General features: G+C 39.9%; 1 protein-coding gene across 1 annotated transcript in view; it reads left to right on the top strand.

Annotated features, from left to right (window-relative positions):
* Positions 1-6,115: 6,115 nt before the first annotated feature.
* The window catches only part of LOC120927671 (eosinophil peroxidase-like), a 38,363-nt gene continuing 29,898 nt past the window's right edge, over positions 6,116-14,580 (top strand). The window contains exons 1-3 of the mRNA XM_040338491.1: positions 6,116-6,166; positions 6,256-6,332; positions 12,390-12,483. Of these exons, the coding sequence (XP_040194425.1) occupies positions 6,257-6,332; positions 12,390-12,483 (170 nt within the window). The 5' untranslated portion in view covers positions 6,116-6,166; position 6,256. The remainder of the gene's footprint in view (positions 6,167-6,255; positions 6,333-12,389; positions 12,484-14,580) is intronic.

Below are 14,580 nucleotides of genomic sequence, written 5' to 3'. Positions count from 1 at the left end.
TTATTATTATTAAAGGACCCAGAGGTCCCCAGGGCCCCGGATGGCAACCCCCCTTTTTTTTATAAAAAACATTTTTTTTATAATATTTTATTTCTTTTTTATATATATATATATATATATATTTTTTTTTTTTATTAAAGGGCTCAGAGGTTCCCAGGGCCCCATGTGGCAAACACCCTTTATTTTTTTTATAAATGTTTATTTTTTTTTTTTTTTTTATATATTTTTTTTTTTTTTTTTTATTAAAGGGCCCAGAGGTCCCCAAGGACCTGGATGGCAACCCCCCCCTTTTTTTATAAATGTTTATTTTTTATATATTTTTTTTTATTTTTTATTAAAGGGCCCAGAGGTCCCGGATGGCAACCCCCTTGTTTTTGTAATTTATTTTTATTAAAAAAAATTATTAAAGGGCCCAGAGGTCCCCAGGGCCCCAGATGGCAACCCCCTTTTTAAATATATTTTTTATATATATTTTTTATTTCTTTTTTTCTTTTTATTAAAGGGCCCAGAGGTCCCCAGGGCCCCCGGATGGCTACACCCCTTTTTTTTATATATATTTTTCTTTCTTTCTTTCTTTCTTTCTTTTTTTGTAAAGGGCCCCCCGATTCTAAATTCGCGGCAGCCCCCCCCCCCTGCTTCTCAATTTCAGGCGGCAGCACCCCTCCCCATCCCGGTTCTCTGCTCCAGGGGGCCCATGCCTGAAGCTGTGTAAGTGGCCCCATAATTCCTGATGGCGGCCCTGCCGCCCGTTAAGCCCCTGTGCTGCCCACAAATCAGGCTGAAAATCATCTGCGGCACGCAGCCAGTGACAGTACTGCTTCCCTTCCCAGTGTTTTAAAATGTACAGCACCCCTGGCTTCCCTTTAGACGTACACTTCTCCCTTCCTGCCACTGGGTGCTGCTTGTATATAAAAGTGAATTAGAATGTGATTTTATAACATCCCCAGTTTGCTCTTCCCGAGGCTGACTTCTTCATGTCCTGCTCCTCAAGGTATGTCACTGTTTGCTAATCTATATTGTAAATAGAAGTTTTCTGTAGAGTGTGCCCAAAGTCTTTATAATATTTGATGATTCACTGCAGGTCTGGTCAGTGTTTTAAAAAGTTCCTCTATTTTACACATGGCATGGCATGGGGTCACAGCACCGTCTGTCCATTCTGCTTTAGCACCATGGGACCCCATGCCATGTGTAAAATAGAGGAACTCTTTTAATCACAGACCAGACCTGCAGTCCAGGCTGAGTAAGGCCTCAGAGCACATGGCATTACTATCTGTATTTAACTGCTTGATGGGCTTATTTTGGGCCTGGCTGGTTCACATGTATGTGTTTTGGAGGCCCACATTTGCGCAGGCACAGCAGCTTATTCATTTGAATGGGCCGCCATGCCTGCGTTTCCTGCAAAGAAAAGCGCATGCCTCATGTAATAGGCTGCGCACACGGCACGCCTATGCCCATCAAGCACTGAAATACAGCACTGTCTGTCCATTCTGCTGTCTGCTGTGACTTATCTGCAGTTCCCGCACTGTCAAACTTGCTGCATTTTTAGACGTTTAGGTCACGCTTTTAAAAACACAGTGCGTTTGTGTGTGCAAGAACTGCAGGTAAGTAGCATGGTGCAAAAGCAGAATGGATTTCAACGCAACTGTATTTTTAAAATGCTGAATGCACCTTTTTTCTGCAGGAAACAAAGGCATGGCAGCCCATTCAAATCAATGGGCTGCTGTACCTGCACAAATGAGGGCCGCCAAAACATACATGTGAACCAGCCAGGCCCAAAATAAGCTGGAGGGGGGCCCAAAAAAAATGTTTGCCCAGGGCCCAAACCATATTAAAGACGGCCCTGATAGGGACCTTTTCTATTTATTTACCTTTATTGTACATTTTTTCTCTGACTCCACAACCCATTCTCACCTACCATTCACACCATTGTGCAAGACAAAGCACTTTATGATGTGAGTGGGCATTACCTATGTTTTTAAGGATTTTAATATAATAGAGGCTTTTTACCTTTCTCTATTGAAACTTCTTATATGAATGGAGATGCATTGGTGACAGAAGTGGAGACAATCCTGGTTTGAGATCTCAAACCCCCTGGGACAACATAAGAGCTTAAAGTAATACTAAACGCACACCTTTTTTAACTTACATTAAACTTCTATGTCCGTATGTGAATGATGGCACTGTTATTATTTAAAAAACATCTAAGTACCTTTTTCCCAATCAATATACAGCTGTCACATCACCCAGCTTGTCTGCAGGGAAACGGTGACAGGTGGAGCTTGTAGTCCTCTGCTGCTGGTCACATGTTAAAAAAAAACAACCTTTGGAATACAGAGGAAGAATAAATAAATAATATCAATAAATTGTTTTAAATGATCATACAAATTTATATTTGAAATCAAATCTTTATTATGTTGTTGAAATAACATGGTGTAGGTGGATTTCTGACAGTCAAAGGCTGTGTCATGCCCCTCTAGCCTGATTCTTAGAATAAGAGGGAGATAAAACCACCATTAATCTACATGTAATATCCACCCCCCATTGTGTTTGTCTGGTTAGTGGGCATGGAAGAGAAGGGAGGCAGTGGGCTGTCATTTACTACTGTGTATACATATACATGTGTGACTCTATAGTCACATGGGCTGCTCATATGTGATAGGGAGGAAATGCCCAGCATAAAAACACACTCACAATTGAGCATGTGCAGAGTTGCCACCACAGCTGCAAAATACCTAGCTGAAATGGGGACATAAACAGAAGGAGGAGATAGAGAGCAGCAGGATCAACCAGGTTATTTGGAGAATGCAGATCATTTATTTATTGATAGTTTTTTATGATTTGGGTTTAGTGACACTTTAATGACTTACCTGATTAAGGTGGTCATAGAGATTCAGTGAGTTCTCTGGTGTGGAGATGGAGGACAACAGATGTTATTCATGGATGGATTATTTTGAAGAAAATTTGCATAGCACTGAGAACTTTTTTAACCACTTAAGGACCGCCTCCTGCACATATACGTCAGCAGAATGGCACGGCTGGGCACGTCGCCTTTAAGAGCCGGTGTCCCGCGATTGGTCACAGGAGCTGAAGAACGAGGAGAGGTGTGTGTAAACACACCTTCCCCGTTCTTCACAGTGGCACTGTTATTGATCATCTTTTCCCTGATATACGGAAAGACGATCAATGACATCACATGCCCCCGCCCCCTACAGTTAGAAACACATATGAGGTCACACTTAATGTTGCATTTTTTTCAAAATTGTCGCTCTATTTTTGTTTATAGCGCAAAAAATAAAAACCGCAGAGGAGATCAAATATCACCAAAAGAAAGCTCTTTTTGTGGGGAAAAAAAGGACGCCAATTTTGTTTGGGAGCTACGTCGCACGACCGCGAAATTGTCAGTTAAAGCAACGCAGTGCCAAATCACAAAAAGGGGCAAGGTCCTTAACCTGCATATTGGTCCGGGTCTTAAGTGGTTAAATTAGTTGGACACTTTATTTATGAATGGACACTTTAAGATATTAAGAATTGTATGAAGTTTATTGAAGCACATGGTAGCGCTGTATATATAATAATTCATACAGTCTGTTTCAATACTGCCTTTATACAGACAAAGAGCTAGTAAATAATCAACAATGGTTGTGACACCTGTAGGAATTGTTAGCATAAACTTTCACTCCATTACTACTTCCACCTCTGGCAGTTTACCACTTACCTTTGTACCATTTCAGGTTATTCACTGGACTTGAACTGTTTAAATCTAAAAAAAACAAAAACACTGGGGGCGTCCTAAAACATATGACTATTAGTGTATATACAGTATACACTGTGTGCACAAATATCAGGCAAGTTAGTATTTTGATCAAATCATTTTTTTAGGCACATTGTCCAATTCCAAGCTGTAAAAAACTTGAATGCTTATTGGAAGCATATCAGGTAATGGGTATTTATGTAATGAGGGAGGGTGTGGCCTAAGGAGATCAACACCCTTTATCAAGTTGTGCATAATTATTAGGCAGCTTTTTTTTCTCAGGCAAAATGGGCCAAAAAAAGTATTTAACTGACTCTGAAAGGTCAAAACTGTGCTGTGCCTTTGTTGTACTTTGTCATAATGAAGCGAGGACCTGTTTCCCCAAACCCCCCCTTCCCCCATTTCGTTTATTTTTTTTAGGGTGGTGAAGTAAAAAATTGGCATAGTCAGGAAGGGGGTGAAAGTGCCCAGCAAGCAAGTGGTTAAAGAATAATTTCCAGTAAACTCTGCTAAGGTTTTTGTGCCTTTTTTTCTGGATCTGCAAACCTGCTGTAGTCATTACAAAGGGGTTCTACTTTCTCTATTGGACCTTTTAACCACTTCCTGCCTGCCCTAGCATCCCTTTGAACAATCAGGAAGGATTAACGATCATGTGACCAGTGTCACAGTAGTCACGTGATCGAAAACCAGCCCTACTGGCTACCAATCTTAGTCCATACCAAGAGGTTACATTTTATTTATATATATATATGTTATGTAAAATGTAGCAGAAAATGTTGAACTATGCAAAGGTTAAGGGAACACAAAATTTTTGATGCTAATTCACACGGATGGACTCCACCAGCGGATCCACCTGCTCCATGGGAGATCTGTCTGCTGATTAGGGTGACCACGTGTCCCGGATTGCTCGGGACAGTCCCGCATTTTTCAGGTCTGTCCCGGGCACATTCATTCCAAGACAATACAGTGTCCCGGAATGAAACCTACACAGCCCCCCCCCCCCAGGGCCAATCTGATGCCCCCAAAAAGGCCGCCACATCACCGCTTTACTCACTGACAGTACTTGTCCTGGCCAGGACTGCCTGGAAGAGCTCAGTACCGCCCCCTGCTTGTGATGGGAGAAATCATAAATCCCGCCTCTTGTGTCCAATCACTGTGCTGTGATTTGTTACAGCACAAGCTGATTTTTAAGAAGGGAGGGTGTCCCTGAATGGTAGTTTAGAAATATGGTCACCCTACTGCTGATCCCAGCTGAGCAGGTGGATAACAAGTCCGTGTCCACTCCGATTATGCAGAGCGGACACAGACACAACCCACTTTACTCCATGGGCGGTCGGATGTAAACTGACCGCCTGTCCTCTGATGTGGCAGAGGGATGGGGAACAGAACCCACATTCATCTGATTTTAGCAGATAGAATAGGATTGGATGTCAGCAGGTGTAAACGGACACATGTCCGTTTACATTAACCCCTGCATAGAGGACAATACAATAGATGGGTTGATCGTTGGGTTCACCTAAAAAACAAACAGGCGGTCCCGACGGTCTGACGGTGTGAGAGAGCCCTTAGGCCTCGTACACACGATCGGTTAAACAGAGGACAACGGTCTGATGGACCGTTTTCATCGGTCAAAACCGACCGTGTGTGGGCCCCATAGGTTATTTAACCATCGGTTAATAAAAAGCCAACTTGCTTTAAATTTAACCGATGGATTCCTAACCGATAGGTCAAAACTGATCGTTAGTAGGCACGACCATTGGTTAAAAATCCATGCATGTTCAGAAACAAGTCGACGCATGCTTGGAAGCATTGAACTTCATTTGTTTTCAGCACGTCGTTGTGTTTTACGTTTCCGCGTTCTGACACGATCGGTTATTTAACCGATGGTGTGTGGGCGCGACGGACCATCGGTCAGCTTCATCGGTTAACCGATGACAACGGTCCTTCAGACCGTCCTCATCGGATGGACTGATCGTGTGTACAAGGCTTTAGGTGAACAGAATGTAGTTGGTAATTATGTCAGAAAGATTTTACTGTTTGAGTATCCAAGACATATAAGAAGCTAGGGGCTTATACTGCCCATCAAGTTGCATTTATGATTAAAATACTTTTAGATGGACGGGTCCTTTATAAAGACCTAAACATGTCCTTCAGATATATTTTCCCTGCTCGCATTTTAGAATCCATGTTTATATTTTTATTCTTGTGGCATTTTCTTTCTACATTCCTCCATATATTGCCTTTATCTACTGTTAAACTTTTTTTTAGGAATGGTGGTTTGTGATGAAAATGTACAGATGTTTCCTGTGTCACAACTCTGAAGCCTCCTACTGGGTGTCCTTGCACTGGTCCATCCAAATCTTGGTTATAAATACAGATGAGGGAACTACCTCCAGAGTGACATAGGCCGGCGAGGTAAGTAATGCTCATGCTTCTCTAATCACTAAACTTGACATGATTATGGTTGATGGTATAATGTTTTCTCTTTCATTTGGGTCTTATAGAATGCCACCCCTGTGCTCCAGTATTTGGTTCTTGCTGCTCTCTGGAATAATAACTACAAGTAAATCGTCATTTTATGGTAAAATATTTTATCTTTTTCTACCCACTAAAGCAAATGTATCACATCTGCAAATGTATTGGTCAGACTTTTAAAGACAAAATAATTGTATACAATTATCATTCACGTGGTACAAAAAAATAGTGATCTTTTAAGAATATGAAAAAAAAGAAACGAAAAAAACGAAATGTTTTCATTGTAAGCATAAACTTGTCTTAGATAAAGTATTATATTTAAGGTCACTAATAATACGAAGGACAATTATACCTTTGTCCTTCATAGTATATGTTTAAAATGCTTTGCTTGTAATTGTGGAAGAGGCTTAGCATTGATTTTATCTTTTTTTACCCACTAAAGTATATCACATCTGCAAATTTATTTGTCAGACTTTTAAAATCAAAATCATTTTATACAATTATCATTCACATGGTACTAAAAAATTGTGATCTTTTAAACATTTAAAAAAAAAAAGAAACTAAAAAAAAAAAAAGTATTTCACTGTAAACATATGCCTTACATAAAGTAATATATTTAATTATACCTTTGTCCGTCATACAGGGCCGCCATCTGGAATTATGGGGCCCCATACACAGCTTCAGGCATGGGCCCCCTGGAGCAGAGAACCAGGGGGGGGGGGGCTGCCGCGAATTGAGAAGCGTGGGGGGTAGCCATCCGGGGCCTTGGGGACCTCTGGGCCCTTTAAAAAAATATATATATAAATAAATAAAATAAACATTTATAAAAAAAAGGTTTGCCACATGGGGCCCTGGGGACCTATGAGCCCTTTAATTAAAAAAAATATATATATATATAAAAAAAAGAGCTAAAAAGAAAATAAAATAAATAAAATAATATAACTTAAATTACATTTTTTTTTATAAAAAAAAAGGGGGGTTGCCATCCGGGGCCCTGGGGACCTCTGGGCCCTTTAATTGTATATATATATATATATATATATATATATATATATATATATATATAATAAAACAAATAAAAAAATATATAAAAAAAAGTGTTTTTTTTTTTAATAGAAAAAAGGTGGTTGTCATCCGGGGCCCTGGGGATCTCCGGACCCCTGGGGACCTCCGGAACCCCCCCAAAAAAATTGTCCCTTTAATAATAAAAAATAAAATACAAATATATAAAAAAATATATATTTTTTTAATAAAAAATAAATAAAAAAAAGGGGGGTTGCCATCTGGGGCCTTGTGGGCCTCCGGGCCCCTGGGGACCTCCGGACCCCTAAAAAGGTGTACTGCCTGTACCCCCCTGATGGTGGCCCTGCCTTCATAGTATATGTTTAAAAACACTTTGCTTGTAATAGTGAAGGAGGCTTACATTTTATATTCCCAGATCCCCCACCTAACACACACGGGGTAAATGGCGAGATGAAGTATTCACTTTAAACATTCTAAGGCTTCATGCACACTGCAGCTCAAAGAAGCTGCTGCCTTTTCTCTGGCTGATAAGTCCTCCATGTTAGCCTATGTGTCCATGCACACTATAGGCATTTTCAGTACTTTGGCAGCAGGGGAGTTTACAGGCGGAAAAAAAAAACCTTCACTTGTGCACTTTGGAGAGGAGCTTTTGAGCATAAAAAAGCTTAAAAGCTCCTTAACATGCTTTTAAGTCTCGTACACACGGCCGGGAATCTCGTTGGGAAAAAAACGTTGTTTTTCCTGACGAGATTCCTGGCAAGCTTTTCTTGCAAACCCGAGTGTACACACTGCACATTCAAATGAACCGCCATTTTTTTTAATGGCAAGAACGCGGTGACGTCATCGTCACGACGAGCATGCGTTTGTCACATTAGATGCCGTCGTCGCCATCTTGCTTCACCCTACACTACCCTTGTAAGCTACCGCGCATGCGTCGAAGTCTCATCGAGCATGCGCAGGCTTACAGGAGGACAGGTAAGCTTATAGCCGCATAAACACACACACAGTTTTCTCGTCGGGAAACAGGCCGACAAGAATCCCAACGAGAAAATAGAGAGCAGGTTCTCTATTTTTCTCGTCGAGATTCCCCGCAGTTTTTTCGATGAGAAAACATACACCCAACGGTTTTCTCGGCAAAAAGCTCTGCCAGCAGTTTTCTTGCCGAGAAAACCGGCCGTGTGTACGAGGCTTAACACTCATTAACTGTAGGCATATTCCTGCATTCCTACTTTAATACATCCTAAGGCTCCATGCACACTGGAGCTGATAAACTGTAGTTTATTGGAGTTTGGGCATTTTTTTTAAAAGCCCAAAAACTCCACTCAATGTTAGCCTATGTGTCCATGCACATATGGACGTTTTTCAGCTTTAATGAGCAGTGGAGTTTATGGGCTGTTTCTGAATGCCGAAAATCACGTTCAAAGTGCAGTTTTTTTACCTCAAAGAACGCAAAATGCAGATAAACGCTCATAAATGCTGATAAACGTCAATAAACGCTAAAAAAAACGTGTCTCATCGGTGTTTTTTAGCATTTTTGATCCATTGAAAAAAAACGCTAACGCTGAAAAACACTAGAAAACGCTAATAAACGATATTGCAAAAACTATAAAAAAACTGAAAGACTTACTGCAAAGCTCCTGGCATTTGTATAACATAATTTTAGCGTCCAGTGTTTGTGGAGCCTAATGGCCAGAAATCTGGCCAGTAGAATGTATTGATGCCAGACATGGAAATGCTCGCTAATGCGCATTAGCGAGCATTAAAGCATATTAATACCCATGCAAAACACAGTTTTCTTACTCTGTTTTTGTTTCTACTAAAAACATCAAAAGCATACAGTGGCCTAACTGGTGATAAACAAAAAGAAAAAAAAAAAAAGATTCAAAGTCCTGTTAACTGTTCTTCCAGTGCATCTGGGTTCAGAAAGGCTCCTCTCATTACACAAGGGGGTGGCAGTTGATGGACATTAGCCATGAAGTCAAGTCCCAGTACCAAAGCAAAATTACATATGAAAAAGCACAAAACAGGTACAAAAAAGCAGGACAATTCTTTTTTAAAACATCTATAATGGGTCCAGGATCACTTTTAGGCCTTGTTCACACCATGGTGCAGAGATGTCAGTTTTTTAAATGCCTTCTGCAAGGTCACAAAAACACGATAGTTCTATATGTGCCCTGTCCGCAACACTGGTATCCTGTATGGATTTTTTCTGTGCAGGAATCTGCAATGTGTATGCAGTTTTTTGCACAGGAAATAAAAATGACATGACATCAACATTGGTGTGAACAGGGCACATAACTGACATGCACGTTGACATGAGAACTGATGTCAACGTGCATAAAAACTCACTGAAATGTTAATGAAAACTAATGTAAACTGATGTCTCTGCAAGTGAAATCTGTGCAGTTTTCCCAATCAGTTTTCATGCATGTATCATGTGAACGAGCCCCAAATGTTAGGTTGGATTAAAGTTAGCCTTATGTGGATTGACTGTCAGCTGATTCCTGTGGAATTGACATCACCCAGCTTGATAAAAGTCAATTGAAAACTATCGGTTGTACAGTGACACCATTCTATCAGATGATGGGTGCTGCGGTTTCTGAATACAATAGCCGCAAGTGCAGAGTTCTCCATCCACGGTGTATGTGGGCATGGGAGAATCGTTGATTTCTGCATGTGTTAGCTTAGCCTTAGTCGTAAATGTTATTTAAAATTTTAGATTGGAGGGGAGTACTTTTAAAGGACGTTTAGTGCTAATTGTTAGCGTTGGGTCGACTGCTGTGGGTTAATTTTAACTAGTAGGTTAAGTATTTTGGATTATTTTGAGGTTTGAGGTAGTTGTTATGGGTAGGTGAGGCATAGAGTTAAGTGTCTGTGTAAAATTAATCTTTAGGTACAGAATATACATTGGGGATTGGGGAATGAATACTCACAATAAATGTTATTTTAGTTTGTGGTCTAAAAGCTCACATGAGAATTTAATATGCAATGTTTACTGTGCCAAAAGTATCAAAAATGAACATAGGTGCATTTCATTCCACACCCACAGCACCTCACTTATGAATTAGCCCCAGTATAACTCCAACTTTAGTGTATCAGTCTGTCAGATGTTTTTCCTGGGATTTACAACAAATTTCCCTTAGTCATCGAGCAGCAATATGCTTTAGCCCCCACTCATAGCTAAGCTTTTTGTAGCTCAGAGCTCCAAAATGCTCAACAAGCCAAATTCTATGTTTTTTTAAATGGTCCCGGTTTACATTAGAGCAGGGGTCTCCAAACTATGGCCCTCCAGATGTTCAGGAATGACAATTCCCATCATGCCTAATCATGTCTGTGAATGTCAGAGTTTCATAATGCCTCACGGGATGTGTAGTTCCGTAACAGGGCCGGAGGGCCGTAGTTTGGAGATCCCTGTTTTAGAACATTGAGGCGACTAGCTCAATGCCTGAAGCTTGAAAGATACACTTTTGAAGCAGAATAGGGCATTTTTGGCCCCACAGATTTTAATGGAAGTGAGCACAAAAATTGTAGTTTTGGTGTTTTTTAGACCTTTTCCATAAAAAAGTCTGTGGGACTAAAAACACTCAATACTGCCCCAAAGAAGCTAATTTCTGGTACTTTATGTCTAAAATCATGCAAAAAAAAAGACTCAAAATCTCCATATATTACACTTAAGTTTGAATGGGGTCTTAAGGTGGGCTAGATAGCACATAAGACATGCTAAAGTGACATATGATAGTATTGGTTGAGAATAGGGATAAGCTCAGCTGTGTTCAGATCCAAGTCAGAACCTGCCTGAGCTATGCCACCAGGCAACTGTGTCTGCGCTCCGCCATTCATACATGGCCAAGGCTCATCTTCCTGGTGGGATAGCTCAGGTGGATTCAAACTAGGATCAGAACATATCTGAGCTCATCCCTGGATCAGAGACTAAATCAGCATGGCTTAAGTGTATTTTAAGGTGCCTTAAATACTAGATGAATCTAAAAGCATCAACACCAGTTCTTAATCTCACCTTTAGATTCAGTTTGTATTTTCTGCTCATATTCTAAAGCCCCGTACGGGAAATTCTGACCAGGTGTATGCCCCTTCTGACTTTTTTTCTGAGGAATCCATCGGAGTTTAGATAGAGAACATGTTCTCTTTTACTCCGATAGAATTCCGATGTGAGTTTGGCCGGGCAAAAGCCTGATTGTGTGTACGGGGCATAAGGCTCCTTTTTACGTGGGCAGACCATAAAAACAGGCATTTGATCCAGGTTCTACTGCCCCCCCCCAATTACAAGTACACTTACAGGCCGTTTGAAGGATTACACATTGTCATGACTGCTATGCTTTGCATCACTGCAGCAATTGCAGCATGACAAACAATGTCATTTAAAGTCATCATAAAAATTAAAAGTAAAATAAATAAATGACACTGCTATTGTGAAAGGAGCCTTAGAGTATTTGTCAAATCAGTCCCCGGGTAACCTGAGCAGGTCATGTTTTTCATTTTTTCTTCATGATTCAGTGATTGCGTAAATTCTAGAAATGTTTCAATTGAGGCATATCCTGATAACTAAACCTGTTAAGGACACCTGAGGAATGGCGCTGAGAAACACTATTCTATGGTTGAAATATCGGTCTGTCTATTCCCTTCAACCTCATGCTGTTTTTTTTTGGGGACAAATGTAAAGAATCTACATGAAAAATTGTATAAAAAATTGAATAAAGCACAATGAGTTATACCAGAATTCTTGCTTGGCTAAGCAGAACACATAATTAGTCAGCAGTCCTTACTGAATTTTTTGCAGTGTAACTACCAACACCTAACAACTATATTTTCCTTTTGTCCATCGGATCATCCTCCACAGCTACTACCCTTTGTCCCACTTGACCCTCCCTTCTAGATTGTAAACTTTAACGAGCAGGGCCCTCTGATCCCTCCTGCAGTGAATTGTATTGTAACTGTATTGTCTTCCCTGATGTTGTAAAGCGCTGTGCAAACTGTTGGTGCTATATAAATCCTGTATAATAATAAATAATAATAACTAAAATCATTACATCAAACTAATTAAGTTATGTCCTCTTACAAAGCCTTTCCATACAGTGCCCATTTCAATACGTATTTTAGGGTTAATGTATCTTAATTTTTGTAGATGGAGTCGAGGAATTGGACGATGAAGTTATTGTAAATTGTGCAAAAGAAGCTAAGAATCTGGTGGACACGGCATATAAAAACACACGCTTAATGTAAGAATTGTTACATTTATTTTATTATATAGTACTACTTCCAAGCAGGTCCCTAACCACTTAGGAAATATAATTGTGCTAGTGTGCTTAGTCTGCCAAAAGGCCTACTCTGTCCTGGGTGAAATTGCAAGGTTATTCCTTCCTATTAAATGAATGAAGTAATTACTGTACCAATGCCAGCATGGTCTCTTGTGATCTTGCAGTCCAGTCACCACTATAGTGATTCTGTATTGGGAATCATTCATTAGCAGTCACAATGTTAAAACTGGGTGTGAGTAAACCTATGCTATGTGGAAGGAAAACTACACATCAACCTCCAGTTCCCATATCACCTGATTTAGTGGCCTTGGTTTTGTGTAGAAGAGCCAAATGCCTGTCAGTACAGGACTAGCGTTTTAATAAAATCCCTATGATTTGATGGCAGATTGGAATTTATAAATGAATCTCCGTGATTTGGCTTTATCCTGGTTCTATCCCAACCTTGGCTGTTGAGTTTCCACATCTCCAATATAAGTTCTCTTAATCGCTATACGTTTCTCTGTGCCTCACTGTCTTAATGACACCTGCACCATATGATTTATAGTGCTGGTTTCACCAGTCCAGTAAATGACTCTTACAAATAGACATGTGCATTCGTTTTCATCCGAATGCATTTTCGTCTAAATTTTTAGGTATTTTCGTTATCGTTTTAACAAATGAAAACGAAAGCGCAGAATACGAAAAACATAAGATCCAACATAAATAAATGCTTTATTTTCGTTTTCGTTGCAACAACAGTTCGATATAGATGGGAGTTTCTACATGATGCTGACAATAACAATCTGTGTCTATCTGTGTCTATCAAACCTGTGGTCGAATGTGCCTAACCTTAACTCTATTAGTCCAAGATTATTCTACATAGAGAGAAAAGATTCGACATTATAGGGAGAAGAGATTTGACACTATAGAGAGAAAAGATTTGACATTATAGAGAGAAAAGATTTGACATTATAGAGAGAAAAGATTTGACATTATAGAGAGAAAAGATCGCTGCTGGAATTGGGTGGGGGAAGATGATGATGATGAATGTTATTGGCTTATTATAACCAAAGAGGAGGAGCAGTAAAATAGCTAGAACTAACTTGATAATTCAACATGAACGACGAAGAGTCGACAAAGCATCGAAAAACATACAAACGTCGAATCTGTCATTGAAGGCTTATGGTGCCTGTCAAAAGTTCTAAGAAGATTCGACGGAGCAGCTAAACTGTACGAAGCTGCAATCATACATTTCCGGTCAAATGCTCGGCCCATAGGCTATATAAAAATTTGAATGTTGGTTGACTAGTAATAATAATTAATAAATATAATTATTACTAGTCATACAACATTAGAATTCTACTATAGCTAGCTTGTAGGCGGAACATTCGATGGGAAATGTGTCGTACAGTTTCGCTGCTCCGTCGAATCCTCTTTGAACATTCGACAGACACCATAAGCCTTCTATGACAGATTCGACCTTAATTAATTCAGATTTTCAGACGAATGCAGTTTAACGAAAAACAAAATAAATAAAAACGAATTTCGGGAGTAACTAAATAAATTAATTTTTCAGACGAAAACGAAATTCCGAAATGAAATATTTCAGTATGCACATGTCTACTTACAAACTCTACCAACACAAATTATATTATTATCATTTAAAATGAAACTTTTGTCAGAAAATTAAGTCTTGATAGATCCTTTATCGCTGACCTCTTTTGCAGGTATAGCTATGTAAAACAAAACAAATTTGTTCCTATACTATTTAATATCCAGTAATACACGGCTTGATTTGCTAAAACTTAAGAGTGCAAAATCTGGTGCAGCTCTGCACAAAAACTAATCAGGCTTCAGGCATTTTTGTCAAAGCTTAATTGAACAAGCTGATGTTAAAAGCTGATTGGCTACCATGCACAGCTACACCAGATTTTGCACTCTCCAATTTTAGTAAATCAACCCCACTGTCCCAACCTGCTCTGCACATGCTCAGTTGCCCGGGGCGTACTGACCATTCGGGCACTGCCCGAGGGCCCCATGCCACTAGGGGACCCCATCAGAGTTGCCAGCCTCAGTAAA

The sequence above is a fragment of the Rana temporaria genome, chromosome 2, assembly GCF_905171775.1.
Source record: "Rana temporaria chromosome 2, aRanTem1.1, whole genome shotgun sequence".
NCBI lineage: Eukaryota > Metazoa > Chordata > Amphibia > Anura > Ranidae > Rana > Rana temporaria.
This window is presented reverse-complemented; position numbering and strand designations above follow the sequence as displayed.